Source organism: Acanthochromis polyacanthus, chromosome 14 (assembly GCF_021347895.1).
Source record: "Acanthochromis polyacanthus isolate Apoly-LR-REF ecotype Palm Island chromosome 14, KAUST_Apoly_ChrSc, whole genome shotgun sequence".
Classification (NCBI taxonomy): Eukaryota; Metazoa; Chordata; class Actinopteri; family Pomacentridae; genus Acanthochromis; species Acanthochromis polyacanthus.
In genome coordinates this window covers 18,242,114-18,262,707 of record NC_067126.1, presented here as the reverse complement: position 1 = coordinate 18,262,707, position 20,594 = coordinate 18,242,114, and the positions used below count along the sequence as shown (strand labels likewise).

General features: G+C 39.8%; 1 protein-coding gene across 1 annotated transcript in view; it reads right to left on the bottom strand.

Moving 5' to 3' along the window:
* Positions 1–20,594, bottom strand: part of mlphb (melanophilin b) — a 49,124-nt gene that overhangs the window by 14,668 nt on the left and 13,862 nt on the right. The window contains exons 3-9 of the mRNA XM_022196477.2: positions 17,241–17,462; positions 13,246–13,385; positions 10,918–10,959; positions 7,808–7,860; positions 4,142–4,234; positions 2,884–2,935; positions 2,359–2,597 (exon numbers count right to left, since the gene is read on the bottom strand). Coding sequence (XP_022052169.1) covers positions 2,359–2,597; positions 2,884–2,935; positions 4,142–4,234; positions 7,808–7,860; positions 10,918–10,959; positions 13,246–13,385; positions 17,241–17,462 — 841 coding nt within the window. The remainder of the gene's footprint in view (positions 1–2,358; positions 2,598–2,883; positions 2,936–4,141; positions 4,235–7,807; positions 7,861–10,917; positions 10,960–13,245; positions 13,386–17,240; positions 17,463–20,594) is intronic.

The window sequence follows — 20,594 nt, the reverse complement described above, 5'->3', positions numbered from 1 at the left end:
AAGCTCGTTGCCAGAAACTTCTGCGTTTTATTTGACCCTGACCTCAGTTTCACTCCCCATATCAAGAAAGTTATCCAGTCTTGCTTCCTTCAAATATGAACAATTTCCAAGATTAAGTCGATGCTCACAAACTCAGACCTGGAAAAACTTGCCCATATACTCATCTTCTCCCATCTTGATTATTGCAACTACCTCCTTTCTGGTTTTCCTGAAAAGCTTCTCTGTCGCCTCCAACTTGTCCAAAATGCAGCAGCCAGGCTTCTTACCAGTTTTAACAGACAACATCACGTCACACCTGTTCTGGCTTCCCTCCACTGGCTCCCTGTGTTTTTTGGAATTGATTTTAAGATTTTACTGATCACTTTCAGAGCTTGCCAGGGTCTCGCCCCAAGCTACATGTCTGACTTGCTGACCCCTTATGAGCCTGCTCGCAGCCTTAGATCCTCAGGTGGAACCCCACCTCCCTCAGTCCTATTCTTCAATTTTTAAACTGCCTTTCCTTTGTTGCTATGATTGCTAATCTAGCTAATTATTCATTTAATCTCTGATAATTTTCACTATTTATTTTAATTGACTGCTCTGACTTGTCTCCTGTATCTTGTTTGATTGCCTGTGTTGCACGTTTTAACTGTCAAAGCACTGAACACTGTTGTAAAGGGTGCTATAGAAATAAAATTATTATTATTATTATTATTATTTTTGTCTATGTATGATAGTTTAGATTGGTTGACGGGGTAGTGCGCTCCAAAATCTGACATAGGTGTCAGTGGAGGTCACAGTGCGATTGGCATTTTCAGCAAGCCACTCACTGAGCCCTTCTGTATTTGTTATGTTTCTCTGAACTTTTATTTAGGCTTATCCTTTCATTTGTAACTCCTCTGTATATTAAACTCGTAAACCTTCTGTAACTTGGCACTTCAGTGTTGCCCCACATGTACCTGAGCCTAAACACAGTCTGGGCTGCTTGACTCATCTTGATGTCTTGTTCCACAAACATAATCAACATCTCTTGGATCTGTTGCTGGACTGAAAGGTTCCCAAATAAACATCAAACCAGCAGACAAGAGCAGACGTATGTGGGATGAGTAACTGTCATCTGAGGAAGCTCTGACCTGGCAACCATTGAGAAATGTCATGGCTGTGTTTGATGTCTGACAGGCACATGTCTGTATATTTTCCCTCTATCCTGTTTGTGTCTCTGGTGTGTTTCCCAGCTGTGAGACAAACATGCCATGACACATGATATCAAAGGTATAAATCAGCACAGGAAGGACCAGTGAGTGCTGATAACACTGGACCCTGTTGTCATAACTGCCCTCCACCATGGAGCTTAATCATTTCCTTTGTTTTCATATTTCTTATCTTTCACAGCTACAAAGAGAAGATTTAGTTTCAGATGGACTGAATTATGCCTCAATATAAGTCCAAGCCAAGTCCAATAGATGGTAAACAAGGTCTGTTTTTTATCCACTCCTCTGCAGAACAGCAACAGTTGCAGTGATCATTTCCAGGGACTGACTTGTGCTAACACATAAATAGACAGTGATGTAATGTATGTAACCTCCCTCTGATCTTGCAGCTGTCTCTTCCTCATCATTCAACATGTCAGCCTGATGAACTTGTGTGTGTTAGAGCTCCAACATGCACTCATTGAAAAGTCTCTAATATCAGGAGGAAAACTGGGGAAATCAGTTTGTTTGCTGTTTCTGTTGGAAATGTGTCTCTAATATAACACCACAATTAACTACAGCACAGATCAGGATGTACAGTTGAGTTGGTGCTGTATTAGAAAGGATTTCCCTTTCAAACAACCCATGCAGAACAAGTTTACATTTTGAACAGTATTGTATATTTTCCCTTTCTTTTTTGTTCCTACTGATAATTAACAAATTCCATCCAATACTCCACGTTGCAGTAGGTGGAGCATGTTGGTGAATTCCTCACCGTCTCATTGTTTAGTTTCTGTATGCTGTGCCAAAGACAAAAGTCTTGAAGCTTTTATTAACAGCAATTAAAAGCCATATGGGTTGTATATATATATATATGTATATCAGTAAAGCCGACTGATCTTCAGACAGACATCTGTGCAGCAGTAGGATTTGACTGTGTGAAAAGGACTCAACATTCTAAACTGTGAATGTCACAGTTTTAATTCTTAATGTGTGTTTCAGTTAATAAGTGCAGAATGCAAACAAAATACGGAGCAATTTTTCTCAGCCCACAGAATACCAGACATTAACTGTAGTTTTACAACATAAATGATGTATGACTTTTGCAAAACAGCTGCCAAATGAAATTAATATAATGAGGATTTTATGTTATCTGAAAAACAGTATTAATATGAAGCATGTTGAAGACCTGAGCTGGAGGGATCGCTGAGTTCATGCTCTCCTGAGAAGTGTGGCTGTAGGTGCCTGGATGAGAGTGGTAGATTGGGTACTGCTGGCACTGGTTGTCCTCTTCCTCGGAGTCATCGGGGCCCGGCAGGAAGCTACTGCATCGGAGGCCTCCAGCGCTGCCACTGCCGCATGAGGAATAGCTGAGCTGGGAGACAGAGCAAGACGGATTGGTCCGGTTCTCCAAGTACACAAGGTCATCTGGAAAAGAGAGACAATAGATAAGTGTATGATAAACAACATGAGCAAGAGTGTCTGTTCTTTTTGTCACTTGTATGTGTTCTGTCTCTGTTAGGACTTTGTGTACATTCTGTGCATAATTCAATTCAGTTCAATTTTATGTATATAGCGCCAGTTACAGTTCAAATTGAATCAAGATGCTTTACAGAAACCATATGCCTGAACCCCCAGAGGAAGCCCTGTGGCGACAGTGGAAAGAAAAATAAAAAAAAGTTCTTATTCTCATGAATTGCAGCTGAGATTCTACCTTGCTGTGGAGCCATTTCCAGGTCCAAGCCTTTGTGTTGCTCCTTCAAAATCTGATGCAAAACAGAGGAAACATCAGCCTCAGCATGCATTGTCTCCCTCACAGCTACATCCATAACCACAATGTCATGGGCACCAGGGGCCGGAGAGAGAGGATGGAGAGGAGCACAAATGAGGCATTTTCAGGCTTAGAGTGAAACTTAGAAAAGGTGCAGGCATAGCGATTGTCACAAAGGTAATGAAATGGAGAACTTCAAAATTTACTGCTGCTTTTAATTTTTTCCAAGCAACATGTTTTTTTTAGATTATGAAGGAACCCCCCAATGTTCTCTGCTGTATTTATATACAAATGGGAGAAAAAATCTGAGGAAAAACCACCATATAGTGTCTTACACTCAACAAAAATATAAACACAACACTTTTGTTTTTGCTCCCATTTTTTATGAGATGAACTCAAAGATCTAAAACTTTTTCCACATACACAATATCGCCATTTCGCTCAAATATTGTTCACAAACCTGTCTAAATCTGTGATAGTGAGCACTTCTCCTTTGCTGATTAGACACCATGATTAGTGCACAGGTGTGCCTTAGACTGCCCACAATTAAAGGCCACTCTGAAAGTCCTCTTTCTCGACTTCAGCGAATTAGAAAAGTAGTATATTAGCAGCAACTACATGTCCATGTCCATGTCCACGTCCACAAGGGACTATAACAGGGGTGTCGAACTCCGTTCCTGGAGGCCCACTATCCTGCATGTTTTAGATGTTTCCCTCTTCCAACACACCTGATTCAAATGATCAGGCTCGTTATCAGGCTTCTGCTGAGCTTGATGATAAGCTGATCATTTGAATCAGGTGTGTTGGAAGAGGGAAAGCAGTATGGAACAGACTATTTCACGAGGACTTCTGTTCCATATCACAGTATCTCAGATTTATTTTTCACGTGTAAATACTGGAGAGATGAGAGTCTAACAAAATGAAACATCTTCCCTACATTTGTTAAAATGCTGTGTTGACAGGTCATTGAGGTAATGAACTTACAGTGTCTGTGCACAGAAGTGTGCACTGAGAGTTATTGTGGCCAGCTATGAATAAATAATGTCAGTGCTAAAATAATACTGTCTAGCCAAACAAGACGATGTTTGGCAAAGACAGAAAACAACTACAAACAGATGACACTGACATATGGCCCCTTGTATGTATAAAGACATCCAGATTAGTCTGGTTTGCTGGTTAACGTTAGTTTTCCAGCTTCTACCTGATTTGATCGTCCTCTTGATTTGTTGGAGTCGTCAACACCCAGTTCGAAATCAATGGGATCAACAGTTAACCGCCTCTTGGTCTTTTTCATCTTTGGAGAGCAGAAAGGGGAACACTATCACCAGCAGAGATAAGAGAGTAAAAAGAGAAACCGTCCTCACTGCAGTAGATATTTAACACTTCCATGCTGTTTTATCCATAACATGGCAGCAGTTGACCAAAAATTAAATATAGTTTTAAAAATTAAAAGCAAATAGTCATGGGAATAACATATTTTGCAAATCTTTGGTAGATAATCATATTATTTATCACACTATAATCAATTTTCCACTTCCTGTCAATATTCAGGTTGTAAGTGGAAAAGTCACATTTTTATAAAACCTACAACACAGTATGTGTAACTGCTAATAAAACTAGCACAGTGCTAGCAAAAGTAAGCAAACATGGTAGTCCCATAAGTGTGTGGTTTATTGCTGAAGTTTATTAGATATTTCGACATTTATTAGATATTTGCTTTGTTACACAAGCAATAGAACTGTATGTATACTGGCCAGTAGTGTGCTTGCCAGCTACAACCTCCAGTAATGAGTGAGAAACAAAGCACAAAAAGACTGGCAGCTGCCAAATAACCCACTGCCATATTTATGAAAGTTTATTCAGAGTTCTCAAACACTCATTGAACAATTTGATTTTTTTTTTGTAAAACAAAAGCAAAAGAAGAATGCATTTTGTCATATGAATTTATAAAATACTAGGATATTGGCCAGAATAACTTATAATTCAATTTTCACTGGCTCTGTTATAGTTTTTAAAGTTAGGAAGCAAAATTTTCATCCAGATGGTTAATCAGTGGCGGTTTTTCACGGAGGCCAAGGGAAGCCTGGCTTCCCCAAAAAATATGCAAGAAAGAAAAAATATAAATAATCTTCACCACTATGTATTTTATGTTTTATATTTTATATTTTTGTCATTCCTTGTTGTCAAAACACTACATCAGGCATTTCTGCTTTGTGAGGAGCAAAACAGCGCCCCTCTTGTCAAGCTCTTTTTGTGCATTACACTACGTCTCTCATGCCCTCTGCACTGTCTGTCTGTTCATAGGCCAGCTTCGCCTTGCCTCCCTTAGAGAAAAAAACTGCCCGTATTAGCCAATCAGATTGAAGCAAAGCTCATCACTTAATGGTCGATGCATCATTAAAAAAAACATAAGGGAGGCCAGATCAAATCTGGCTTCCAACCAATCACAAACTGTGATGAACAATACCCACACTAATGCAGCTGTCCCGCCAGGCACCAGCAAGCACACACAAAAAGTATAGCCATCAAGCTAGCCAGAGAATGGATGGTGACAGGGACCTTGAGTTTCTTGTAAAAAATGACTTCACAAAACTTCCTTTTGAAGTTCAACTACAAGTCAAAAGGGACGGTAGGCCAACTCCAAAGCTCAATCTAAGTGTAGAGCTAATGGAAAAGCTCGCTCTTTTTGTGAAGCTAACTATGCCAGAAACGAGTGGCTAACGGGAAGTGCCAAGCTTAACCGGCTTTTCTGCTGGCCATGTGTCCTATTTGACCGGTCTACCGGCTCCCTGAACAACCCCTGGAGCACTTAACCTCTTTTTTTTTCACTGAAATGAATGAGAAGTCGGTAGAATAAAGGTACTGTAACAGTAGGCTGATTTGTTTACATGAAAATAACAGTTAAAACACCGAATCTAATTTGTTGTTCACACTGGCTTCCTCGGTAATTTGGGTCACGGGCCGCCACTGTGGTTAATAGACTTTTTTAAGAAATACCTTCAAAATTGGGCTATGTGTATTAAACATGACTGGGTGTATATCTTTGGGGGAAAATCTGGATACTTTGACTCAAATGCGATGTTCATACATGAGGGGCACAAACCGGGGCTCAGAGAACATCTCTTTGTGTTTTGGCTACCAGGCTTAGAAAGACGCATGTGCATGTTTCTGTGCTGACAGAACTTCCACTCTGTCCAAGAATCATTGAGCAAGACATTGAATCCCTATCTAACAGCATCCTGCTGTAAGTAAGTGAAATGTGAGGAAGGTTTCCCTGCTGGAGCCAGTGAAGTGTCAAATACTCTCTACAATACTCTATTCAGAACAGTAGAGGTCACTCTGTCTAAAAGAAACTCAAAGCAGGGATACAGTAAGCACCACTTGGCCTTTTAGCAGCCTGTTTTTAATGACATCCTTTCGAAGTCCAGTCATTGAAAATAGAAGTAAAATTGGAAGTATTTGTTCCATTGGAAACAAAGAAAAAGCACCCAAAGACCCAGCAGAACCCAGTATTCCAGTCATTTTTCAACACAACAGCCAATACAGTGATTAAAAATAAACAAAGCTGAGCTTCTACATTACACAGAGACTGCAGTATAAACAATAGTAGGCTTGGGTTTTATGACAAATTCCAGTGGACTCAGTGAGCATTTTTTACAATCTCAGAACTTGAACGAGAGGCTCTTTTACTCGGTTCGGACTCTGTTCTGTGCGATTACGTATACCAGTCTGGTATTTACCCACAATGCACTGCGACCAGTGCCGGTTTGACCATGCCTAACCTCAACTGTCAACAGCTGTCAAGGCATTCCAGTTGTTCACGAGGGCTGGCCTTGATCCCTGAGATAAACCGAGTAGAAAACTACTATGTTTTTCAACAGAGGAGTGACCTGTCAGCGTGACGAATGTCAACACTGGCCACTACAGAGTCCTGCAAACCTTCAGTACCTTTCAAATAAACAAATTTGAGACAACTTGTTTAAAATCAGCAAAATGTTGATTAGAACTTGAATAATAATGTCTGTTTTGCAGATGAGCTTTGATCATCTCTCACTAAAATAGATTTTATAATGACAGAACAGGATATTGGTCCTTAATTGAAAGAAAGTGATGTCATTTTGGGTGCTGTTTGAATTTCCATGTGTCAAGTAAAGATTGGATTTATGGCTTTTTGAAGGGAGTTGGATCTTGAGGAGCTGTTCCTTTCAAAGAGCTGTTCAAAAGACTAGCTCGTAGTCAACCAGGGGTTACTATTTTTATTGTTATCAATCACTGGTAGCAGTTATTATTATGGATGAGAATAATTCAAACTTACACATCCCACCAATATATACTCTATTGAGTTTTATTTATAGCTTTATATACATATGTAGATTTTATTCTTATTCAATATTTTTATATTTTTTCTGAATTGGTAAAATGTTTGTGTGGTTTACATTATTTTTGTAATTGTTTCTGTATGTATCTATGATATATGGCGGTGTAAGTTGTTTGTTGACCTGGACTTGAAAGGAATGTTTTTTTGAAAAATATTGCACTGTGCTCTACCTTGTGTGTCGTCCCCAGAAAAGTGCGTCCAAATGCTTCTACGCTTCCTTTGACTCATTTTGCATGATTCCCCCCCCCCCGTTGCTAATATCTCCTCCTCCTTTGGGATATTTTTGGCTGGACCCAAACTCACTAAAACTTGGGTACTCCCAAAATAGCTGCAAAAAGCCTTTTTTTTTTTTTTTTTTTTTTTTTTTTTAATGTGCTCTATAAGCAAACATGATTAGCTAAATAACAGGAAAGCACAAACGTGGGAAAGAATCGTGCACAACTAGTTCTTCACTCATAAGGTACGGTTGTTAAAAATGAGTTGCCATACCCCTTTGTATTGGTGCGAGTCTGTTGCATCCATACTGTGCTCTTCATATCCATCTGCTGACACAGAAGGCAGACATTGTCAGGGTAAGAAGAACTGAATGACAATATACTGCACAATAAAACACATGACTTCTGGAAACAAATGCAGCATAAAAAGAAATAGAGCTTACGTTTCTCAGAGAGCATGCATTTGCAAATGTCCCAGAGCCATCTTATGAAAACTAACTCCAGACGGAGGAGTCACGCCTCTTTTAAACCAGCTATGACCTTTGTCTTTACTGTGAGATTTTTGCAAAAAAGGTTTTCTTTTAATTTGCATTTGACTGAGAAAGTACAGCAAAAGGACCAAAAGAATGAATACTGCGTGTTTTGGTCAGTCTTTATGAGGGTGTTTATAAGTGTGTTGCATCTCTACAACACTTAACCATTCCCTCTTGAGTACAGAGGGGAAGGAAAGAGAGGCTGGGAACAGCAAAAGCTGCAAAGAGAAGCAGATGTTCAAAATTGAGTGTATACACAGATACAGTAATAAAGTTGTGTATAAAAGCAATACAACAGATGCACATTACAGGTAATAGTTGATTAATTTTATAAACTTTTGCTACATCACTTTGAAAAAGTCTGTAGTTAAAAGCCAAATAATAAACTACTGATACTAGTACAACTTCCAATGTCAAATGCAGTGGACAGCTTTCATCTTGATTCTTTGTGACTAAGACTTGCCTGCTTCTACCACTGTACACTTGATGTGCATGCCAGATGACTGTGCCAACTTAACCACCAATTTTGGTTCTTTTTCCAAACCACTGTAGACATTCATAGCTGCAAAGACTAAATGGCTCATTTTAATAGCCAAATACAATATTCCAACCTGGGGGCGAAGGCACATTCAATGATATTTAGCTTGAAGTACTATCATGACTGTTCTCCAACAGTTTCACGTAAAGTTAACTAGACAGCTTGCCACTTATTAAACACTAATGTGACTAGAGACTGGATGAAGAAAGACCACACACATGGCTGCATTGCTTCTTTAAGGGCTCCCACAGGGAAAAGTGTGTGGGCTGTAACTGACCTTTACTAGATAAAACACACATTTATTCAGAAATATGCATCAGGTAAATTTTGACTATTAATGTCAGCAGGCGTCAGGATGTATCAACAGAGACTCCATTTCCTTAGACTGCAGTGGAAATGCCACCTGGAGGCAAATCTGTTGCAGACTTTCTATCACTTCACAATACAAAGCATACAGGCATACTGCATCACAGTGTGGTATGCTGGTTGTACAAATGGTGACAGAAAAGCCCTGCGGGGGGTGATAAGGTCAGCACAGACAATAATCATCTGCCCCCTGCCCTCCCTGGAAGATATTGCAAACTGTCATGGTCTCAGCAAGGCAAAGAAGATCCTGTCTGACCTCTGACACCCGAGCCAGGGGCCTCTTGAGCGTTTAGAAACACTGCACGCCGGACAAACCAGCTGAGGAACAGTTTTTATCCGAGAACAATCAGGCTTTTAGACTCAAAGGAGTAACCCCCATGGATACTTTTAGACTATTTTTATTTTGGTCAAACATGGGACAGTGCAACATAAGTGTGTGTGAACATGCTGACTCTAACTGTTCTTTGTATTCATTACTTTTATGATGTTATGCATATTGCATATTTGTATTTATTAAGTGCACTATGAGGAGATGCTCTGACAGGCGATGTGTATAACAGAGCTTATTTTGTTAAGCTGCAGAGACCCACCTTGGGTCTTTTCAGCAGTGTTGTGGATGCTACTTTGACATGTATGACCACTGAGACAATATTGGGGAGGGTAATATCAGCTGGTCCCTTGTTTCATATATGACCACCCTATCACAATTCAAACAAGTAGTTACTGGATTACAACATGATGTCTCACTGATTCAAATCAAAGTTGTTCAGTGACTCAGAAGCTGACAAAAAATTCCAAGTTCCCTTCATGAGGTATCCAGATTTGTCCACACATTTCCGCAATTTTGGTCCGTGTGAGCATGCACTTTGTTGTCTTTCTCAGCTGAGCTGGTAGCAAATGTATGTGACTGTGACTCTTGCCGGTGGAGACAGCTTACTTCCTGGTGGCTCTTCACTCGCATGAATGGAATAAAATAAAGTAAATGAATAATTTTGATCTTCTACCATATTTTGAAATATTAGAAAAAAATGGATCAAATTTTAAAATGATTTTTATCACTGGTTTAATGCTCAGAAATATGTATTCACCATTTTACAGCAGCTCTTTTTCCAATTATTGTGTGAGGGGAAAAATAATGAATGGGCTGGTGTGCATTATGTGATTAGGTTGCAGTGACAGGGTTTGGACACTGGACACTAAAATTGCTGCCACTGACTGTATATAAAAGATAGATGTAACCCTGGTCTAAAAAGTGAAGCCAGTGCAAAAGTGGTGAGGACATGGTGTCAATTGCTAGTTTCATATCTCTTCTAATACAGCATCAACAGTAAAATAAGCAATAAAGCTTTAGGGATTAATCTTGGGATGACATCTCACTACCATCTGGGTTGTCTAGTTCCCTCAAGTTCTCAAACCAAGACTTCAACTTCAGCTATGTTATTTATCCCTCTTTATGAGCATGAAGCAGTTACACAAGAGTTCAAACAATGAAAAAACAAGTAAAATAAATAATAAAAATTCTCAAAAATCAATGTCTTATTCATTATATTTGGTTTCAAAATAGCAAGAGTTATGGTCGCCAAAATGCCGTGCTGAAGGCTTTATACAGTCTGTGACTGCTGCCCAGCTGGGAGCATCATTACACTGGGTTTATAAATCCATGAACAGCTGTTAATGCTTCAATGCTTTAGTATATTAGTATGCTGACACTAGCGTTTAAATTCACTCAAGTTCAGTATTTCGCACCAAAATACTGTCACTTTGCTGACTATACATGATTATGTGTTCTTCATTTAAAAAAATGGTGTCCAAAGTATTAATTGAAATTATTAAACTATCATTTGATTTAATTAGGTTTTTGAAAATTAAAAGATACATCTATCAATTAAACAAACCCGTCAGTTTTGACAATGATTATAAACCAGTGACTTTGTTCAGTGTACTTACTGTGGACCTCGGGCATGCTCTGTGTGTCATATTCTTGGGGCTCTGCCAAACAGAAAAGAACAGATGAGATATGGCTTATTTAGAGTCATGTAATTGCAGTTTCATCGTTCTAAAATATCCAAGAACCCGACTGTATTCCACTGAATACCTTCTCACTTCAGTTCTCTGCAATGAAAATTAATGAGGTTAGGTTTGCAATTTTGCCATCCAAATACTCAACAAATTGAGATACTGCAGGTAGTCCTACTTTCCACATAAAATAATAATCAGAATCAGAAGCAGCTGTAGCAGCAGAGTTAGCCAACTAACTGAATTAAACTACTGTGTGCGAACAAAAGGCTGCTGTAAGCATCAGCTAAGACAGTGTGCATATAGGATGACACCCTCTGAGCTCTGGGGGCCTGACGGACCACAGCAGAATATTTACGGTATAAGAGTCTTTATGTGTGTGTGTGTGTGTGTGTGTGTGTGTGTGTGTGTGTGTGTGTGTGTGTGTGTGTGTGTGTGTGTGTGTGTAGTCATGCATGCTGAGTTTAATCTAGGTGGTCACATGCATCTCTACATGTGATCAGCTGCTAATCATTTCAAACATAATGCATCTGTTAACATGCATATTTATGACAACGTGTCATGGCTGCAGCTTTCATCTGTGCACAGTCTGCACACTGAATTCCACATAAATACATGACAAACAAAAGTTTTGTTCTCCCTCCCTCTCTCTGCTTCTGGTAGTTGGAGCCCTGCAGGATCGGATCCTTTAATCCCAGGCACAGAATGGGAGACATGTGAGTGAATGATCACAAGGCCTGCTGGGCTCAGCCAACTAACCAACTTGCTCTGTATTCCTTCCCAAAAAATACTTGAGGGTGACTCAGCGTAAGCAGTACCAGGAGTCCCGGCTGTGTCCTCATAATTCATCCCCTTCATTGATCTTTTGATGCTATGATCTCACTTGGAGATCTGCTGTGTATAATATTGCTTAAAGCTGATATAAAGTTGCTCTGGGTTTAGCCAGGAAATTTTGGCAATGCTGCATGAGCAATTTTTATGGGGAGTTTTAGAAAGGAATGTTAGACGAGGCTTCATTCTGTCATTGTGTTAGGCTTTAAACATAAGCAGCACACACTAACTCATTGGTATCTCCGGTGGTAATGTCTCCAGAGATCCTGCTGACAGTATATGTATCCCACACATTTTAAACAAGCATACTGGTCAGTTGAAGACAAATGGCCTGAGACGTTAGTGTGCGACAACTCTGTACACAGCTGTAAGGGGCCAGAGCTGGAAAAACAGGAAAGATGGAAGAGATTAAATCCCTGTGACAAATTTGGCAGCCTGCTGATGACAGCTTACCATCTGAAAAAGAGAGCAGAAACTTCATTCTGGTGACTCGGTGTTACAGAAATTGCAGGATCTCATGGACAGATGGATGACAAACGAAAGGACAAAGGTGACATAATGCGTACTGGTAAGGTGCTGGACCATCAGGGTGCTATTGTTCCAGATTCTCATAGTTTGTGGACACTACGAAATAAACATGATTTTTTTTTCTTAAACATTCTCTGATTTGGTGACTTTACAATGATCTGGTGACTGCACAGTTTGATATGTCTGTGTATAAAGGTGAAAAACCTGCATTTTGTTGCTTTTTTCGATCATGCTAGTTCTTCTTATTTTGAAAAAAAAAAAGCACTACAATGCCAGTTCTTGTACTCAGACTTGACACAGTTCACACATGAGATAGTTATTGTCATGGTGATGTTCTACCAATTAGGCTTGAGCGAGATTCAAAAGGGTGATGCACATTTTCCATTCAGCTACAGTACAGAATGCAGCTGTTGAATCTCAGTGAAGCCTTTCATTTACTGGGGATTTCTCATGGTAAGCTCAAGCAGACTTCCACGACTTCAAGTCAGTGATCTCTGACGTTGGCAGGCTGAACTTTTGACCGACAGCCACTCCTCAGGGCTCGTGAAGAAATGAGTGGAACAGATGGAAATTTGTTCGGGTCGCCCCTTTAACGTAGCGTTGACCTGGGACCTGACATTCTACCACGTTTGTGTCTTTTGATTTGCAATTCTTTGTACATTCATACAGACATTCCTACTTTGCAGCTTCCCAGAGTAACCTTATTGTTACTGTTATAAGCAGTTTCAAATCAGCCAGCAGGGTTGAAAGGCCACAATGACACTATTTGCCTAGTAAAGACGTTGTTACTAATTTACTTACACGTGGTTGAAGGGTTGAAACATTCCAAACATAATCTTTCCCTTAAACAAAGCTGTAAAAGCTGTGAGTGACAAACTAAATAGATGTTGGACTACCTACCTCCAAGATCACTCTGAGAGAATCTGTGTTCTCCGTTCAGCCTCCTGAAGAGTGATCGCATCACCTTGGCACTGCCAAAGCGCTTGAAGCGGGCGCGGACGTTCTCATGGTACCACTCCAAAGTGCCAATCTTAAAGACCCTGTTAGAGGAAATTGAAGGGACAAAAAAATTGCTGAAAAAGTCAAACACAGAGCGACTTCATTAGAGAAATACTTTAGGGAATGCAAACATGCCAAAACAAGGTCTGGATATGCCTCTTTTGTTACAAATAGCCTTGATGAATAAACAAAACTGCAGAGTGCAGGCTCAAGCATGGGATGCATAGCTTGATATTTTCCAGATACTGGCTGAGTGCCGTGAAAGAACCTTCCAATATGTGGCTTCATCTGAGCAAACAATGGTATAATGGTCACATATGGAGCTGGAATGAAGTGGATGTATTAAATTCTGTTCATCTCTGTTACTGCTTAGAGCAATAAAAGAGATCTTTGCTATGCGTGTTGAAATGGCAGTTGCCAGAACATACTAGCCTAGCCGCGCTAGACCCAGCTTTTAAGACACAAGGGTCTAGGAACGCTCGACAGGGAGGGAGGCGGGCTAAAAGGTTGTCTTTCAAATCACTCTGCAGCAACTGGGTAGGTATGGAACCAATCAGCGTAACGAATAGGCTGATGTAGTTCCTAGAGCGCCGGATTGTGGCTAAGTCCCATTAGCTTCCCAACCAGCGGAGCCAACTGGTATATTAAGGATTTGCCATATCCCATCAGCATAAGTCCAAATACGTCTTTCTTCTCAGTGAAACACTTAAGTGCCATCCTTTGTTTATCTTTCAAGTTGAATTTTAGCTTCAAATCTTTAAGGGCTGTGGCCAAAGCTGAGTCAAAAGATAACTGTTTATTGTGAGCCGGTTGCTTCTGTCAGAATCGTGGCGCCTCTGTCGTCACTTAGTTACGCCGCCTTCTGACTCTACACTTCATGGTGATTCGTCCGGCCAGTTTTAGGAGCATCCAACCTCGAGCCTTATGGAGGGTAACTAGACCCACCCTGGCAGAGAATTAAATTTGTTTGCGTGGGTTGTCTAACGCGGCTAGGCTAAGAACATATGTTAGGGTGACCATACGTCCTCTTTTGCCCGGACATGTCCTCTTTTGAGAGGCTGTCCGGCCTGTCCGGCCGGTGTTTATAAAGTCCTTCAAATGTCCGGGTTTTTGATCCCCTAAATTCCACATAACGCGAAACCGCCCCACCGCGCTCTTGAATCGTACTGCGCAGCACTTAGAACCCATTCTCTTCTATCAGACAATTTCCACTGCACACGCTGCGGAGCGCTAGCGCCGCGTCTCTGAAGCGCCGGCGCGCGCCACGGCGCTGGAGATTCGCTTCCTCGCAGGCTGACAGGCAGGTAGGCACACTGCGAGAGAGCACTCGAACAGAAAGAAAATGCCGAAACGCAAATGTCATTTTACTGATGAAATGCAAAAAAAGTACCCCTATTTTCGTCCGGGTCGTGTCAAATGGGAGGCAGAATGTACAGTCTGCAAAGCTGGGACTTATGTCTCTGTAGCTAATAAGAAAAGGAAAAAGAAGGAAAAAAGAACTGTTGACTTGAGGCATTATTTCTATATTTTTTTCATTTGCCATTAGACACATTATTTTGAAGAATGGGCTAACTGAACATTGAAGAATAGGCTACCTCTCTTTTTTCTTTTTGTTTAATATTTTGAGGCATTATTTCTATTTTTACATAATTGATAATTGGGAGGTTATTTTGAAGAATGGTACTCTACCTCACTGTTCCTAACTAAGGTGTAAGTGTCAGACTTAAGAAAGATGATTATTTCTTATTTTGTTAAACATCTGAATACATGTGTTCCGACACAACCTGAGTCAATAACTATTAAAGACTAGAGCATGCCATATTTGTATGTGACTGATTATATTGTTTAGGAGAATTGCTTTAATTTAATAAATATATTATTTATAAAGCAACTGTTTGTGAGTGTTTTGGGCTATTTTTCTGTATATCCAGGTAAAGTGTTCTTTTCTGGGGAATTCAGAATATCTGTTTAACTGAGTTTGAAGCACAGAAAGCCCCCTGACCCACAGAAAACCCCTAAAAATGGGGGGGGGACTGAAAATTTTTCGTGCGCGAGCTGGAAATGTGTCCTCTTTTCAGAGAAACAGAATATGGTCACCCTAACATATGTCAGATTTTGTCTTTTCACATTTGTACAAGTCACTGAATTTTAGACAGTCCACACAGTGTCAAGACAACTAACTAAATGAATAAAATGTAAATATTTTACACATGTGCAGGGACTGAAAAGGAACTTGGCTGGAATAATTCATTATTAGTTATGTGTAGCCAGTATCTGTGACTCATTTTCCCCCAGACTGAACATGTTTTGGATACTCCAGAGACACATCAAGTGCACTCTAACAAATACTCAAACCCCAGCTGAACTGCTTAGTCAAGTGCTGGTATTTGTTCACAAGCACACCAGTCAAGTTCTTTCGTGCTTGCATACACTTCCAAGTGTGTTGCTTGCAGTATTCAAACCAGCATGTTTGCCTTGATAAACTTCTATAGTGCAACATTAAAGTTAAGTTTTAATGTACCGCTGTGGCGGCTCTGACTTACACTGTACTATTATTGACAATATAAACCTTCCCTATTATGGTGAAACACATACAGATGCAAAATCACACAGCCAGATTTTTTAGCTTTTAAAAGAACCTTTGATTACAGTACAAGGAAGAAATGTGTACTATAAACAAATTGGGGAATTAGGCCAAGTTGGGGTCCTGACAAACCAATAACCCTCAAAATTCATAGTCACCAAACACACATTTTTATTTACTAGCCTTTAAAACAAAGAAAAAAACAATGTTCAAATTTTAAACAGGACCAAATTACATTTTTTTTTTACATCTAAAAAGACACAGGATTTGACATGTACCACCCACTGAAACACAGTAAAAATAAACAGTCAACAAATAAGTGAGTATTTCTACCTTGAAATTGAAGTGTACCAATGATAAACTGAAAAGGTTTTATAGAAAATAAACCAATAAGCCTGTCACATTGCAGAGTGGGGCTTTCTTTAGAATCAGAGTGTGGTTCAAAGGTGTATGGCTAAATTACTTCAACATCACAACTTGCAATTGTGTTGTTCAGTTGCTGAGCAGAGTTGTGGGTAAGTTCATGTGCTCCTGCTAAACAGTGGCAGAAGAGAGAATCAAGGACTTCACAGAGTCCTCATCCATGCCATTTTAAGACAGTAAAAGATTATTTCCATGAAAAAAAACAGCAGCTTCTAAATACATAGCTTTGGCAGATGAGTTTTAGAGTTTAAATGAATGGCTGTAGAGGGACTTAAAACACTCAAATTATCTTCCATCTAATTAATATTAAAGGCACATTAACACAGAATGACAATAAGGTTCTTAAGCCACAGCCAAGGCAGCATCACAGTAGTGTAGTAAGCCAGATGACTAAGTTATATCTGTTATATAAAGACATGTCTCATGTGTTCAGTATGATGCAACGTTAACCAAACTCAGGACTGGAAGCCAACCAAATTATGTAATCTTTAACTTCATGAATCTTAACCTTAAGAGTGCCCTTATACATTATGTTGTGAATCAAGCCAACTGGCAAGTATTTCAGTCGATTCAGGCATGATCTCTGTGATTTTGCCACCATTAAAGGCTCCACAAATGGCTCTCTGATCTGAAGAGTGCAGCAATTCAAAACTGAGTCAGTGTAACATGCAACTTGAGATGAAGGACCGAGACAAATCTGAGCCAGTCTAAAGGGTGTCAAGAAGTGAGACAGATAGATTTGCTGTGTCTGTCTTACGTCTTGATGTCACCGCCTAACGCCCTGTGGAAAATGACTCCTTGGATTGGTGAGACTTTTCAGCTTTCAGCCAGCATGCTGACTTGAATGTGAATTACAACATGTTTCATTTTTATATTTGTCATTTCCTACCTGGCCATGTGACAGGGATCACACACCCAGCCATCCTCCTTCTTGTTGTAGCGGCTGCAGGACCTGCAGATATAGAGTTGACAGTCCAGACACTGGTGCTTGCTGTTGACCAGGAATTTGAAGGGCTGGAGACAGCGAATACAGTGAGACTCAGTCAGACTGGTTTCATTCCCCAACAGCTCTCTCTTGTTGTCTTCTCTTGCGATCTTTGTCTTTAGCTCCCTAAAAATAAAGGCAAAACAACAATATGGGAATTTTAAAAAATGTACACAATTTCCTACACTGCACTTAAAGACTGCAAGTTATTTATTTATTCATTTGATAGGGACAGTGCACATTACTGAATGTCTATTTAGACATCAATAGACGCAAATATGCCGGACTATAGTAACAATGCTAACTACATCTGCAGTCCCTAGGCAGGAAAAATAAAACAAAAAGCAGTTACACAAAGGAAAATAGGTCACAATAAAAACACACTACTAAAAATACACAAAGAAATTAAAGATTGATGGTGACACGACTGGTTCACTTTCAGCCTGTTTAAGGTGAGTTTTGAAGGTTGGTAACATGGGACACTCCCTTATGGAGAGTGGAAGTACTGTTCCAGATCTTAGTGGTCTTCAAAGAAGGATCATTTTGTCTGAAGGCTGTTTTTCTGTGTGGGACCTCACAGTGCCCTCTAAAGGAGGCCCTGGTCCTGAGGCCGTTGTGAGCCTTTTCTTTAAAACCAACAGTAAATAAGACATCTTCCCTGATTGTGCATTTTTATATTTTACTTCTTGTATCACAATATCGATTTAAAAAAAAAAAACCCAGCTGTTCCCTTCATATAATAAAAAAGATTGTGCTTTTTGGATGGAAAGTGTCTCACATTTTCACCACAGGGATCCATACAATATGAGAGAAATGTGGCTTATATTGTATTAGGATTTGATACTCTTAATATGCATGGCTTTGTTGCCCTATAGCACAGATCTAGTACCTATGACAGTTAAACAAGACCTCCTGATGGTGTGTGTTTGACACAGAAGTATGACTGATGACCAACAAACAGTGGACCTGTTATATATTTGGCATACATGGGATGCTGCTACAGTTACTAACCACTACTAATGGAACTTAAAAGGAGGGAATTAGTCTGGGCGAAATTACCCTCCATTATTGCTCAAAGACTAAAACCATAACTTTATCTGGATAGATAAACTGTTTGTCCAATGCATAGCTTCCTTAAACTCACAAATTTTCATTCTCACATGTATTTACAGGATAAAAATGGTGGCGGAAGAAATACACAGATTCTTTACTAAAATATAAGTATTTAAAAGCCACCAGAAAGACAAAATGCTCTAGTACAAATAGAAGTTCTGCATTGAGAATGTATGTAAGTATAATAAAGAGAATATTCTTAAAGTACATATGGCAGAAAAATGTCCCTCGTGACTTTTGACAATATAAAACAATCCATTACATCATGCAGTCATATAAAAGCAGGATGTCAGAGGTATAGTTGGTTAAGTTGAAGCTCATTTGTACTATTCATACTATGCATCCAAGTGCAAATATTAACTATTATTACTCTGCCAGGGAACGGTGCAGTTATGTGATGATTGCTGTTCGTTCGTCTGTCTGTCCGTCTGTTTGTCTGTTAGCAACACTAAAAAACGAATTTGGATTAAATTTTCAGGCAAGGTCAGAAATGACACAAGGGCCAACTGATTAGATTTTGGCAGCGATGTGGCTTATAGTCTGGATCCACAGATTTGTTACATATTTCTGTATCATTGCGAGATGCGGCATGGTGCCACTGTAACTACGATAGGTGAACACTATGTCCAATAAAAATCATTAATTAACTCATCTCAGTTGTACTTGTAAAAACTGTTGGGTTTAGGACCAAAACATCATGCGTGCAAGATGAATGATTTGTAAAGTAACTAGTAACTAAAACTGTCAAAAAAATTCAAATTTGACGGCATAAGATGTAGCAGTACTAAGAAGTAGTCAAGTGGAAGTAAGAGGTGTCCCAAGACTCAAATTAAATACCTCAATTTTGTACTTAAGAATAGTACTTGACTAAATGCACTTATTGTCATTGCACCAGTGCTTAAAAAACACAAGGCACAATGTGTAACTAAGCTACCTTTAGCTGTGCTACGTGTGTTTCTGTTCTTTGACAGTGTCAGACGAGCTGCTTCCCGACTCCAGTGTTTATGCTAAGCTACGCTAACCATATCTTACACTACTCATCTAAAAACAAAGCAAAAGAAGCATATTTCCTCCAAAATGTTAAACAAATAACTGTTTGAGATGACATGGAATACATCTGTAGTTAAATTTCAAACTTATTGCTCACTGTGTGTTTCCATAGCTAGAAAAACAAACCTTATACCGCTGCATCATTTGGAGGTTTTATGAGTCAGAATGCTGGCTGACAAACATGAGTGAAGAGATGGTTGTCAGCACATGCATGGCAACACACGGCTTCTTTTTCTCAGCTCTGTATAAACATTATGTCAGCCTTGGTACATGGAAAAAGGTGGTATAGACAGAAAACACTGGCATGTTTCTGCAGTATTTAGTGCAAAGATTAGAAATGAGAAAAAACATTTCTAAAGAAGTGATGGAGTTTAAACCTTCAATGTCTTTCAATTTAAATCTTAACTGTTGTAATGGGAATAACATCAGATTAAATAATCTTGCGAAAAAAACGTGTGCAGCTATCTGTACAACAACATAGCTAAGTATGCGTCTACCAATAGGCCTGTTTCTGCAGTTTTATTGCACTTTTATTAAATGACTGTCCCACGTATCTGTCAGTCTAACCTGAGAAATTGCATTAAAAACAGGCATGACATGACAATGAGTCAGAAGGGTCAAACATACGGCCCGCGGGCCAAAATCCGGTCCACAAGATCCATCCATTCTCTCTACACCACTTTATCCTCACTAGGGTCGGGGGTGGGGGGGTGCTGGAGCCTATCCCAGCTGACTTGGGCGAAGGCAGGGGACACCCAGGACAGGTTGCCAGTCTGACGCAGGGCTACATATACAGACAAACAGTCACTCTCACATTCACTCCTACAGGCAATTTAGAGTAACCAATTAACCTCAGCATATTTTTGGACTGGGCTGCACAGTGCCGTAGTGGTTAGCACTTTTGCCTTGCAGCAAGAAGATCCCCGGTTCAAATCCCGGGGTGGGCCTGGGATCTTTCTGCATGGAGTTTGCATGTTCTCCCTGTGCATGCATGGGTTTTCTCCAGGCACTCCGGTTTCCTCCCACAGTCCAAAAATATGCTGAGGTTAACTGATTATTCTAAATTGCCCGTAGGTGTGAATGTGAGTGTGATTG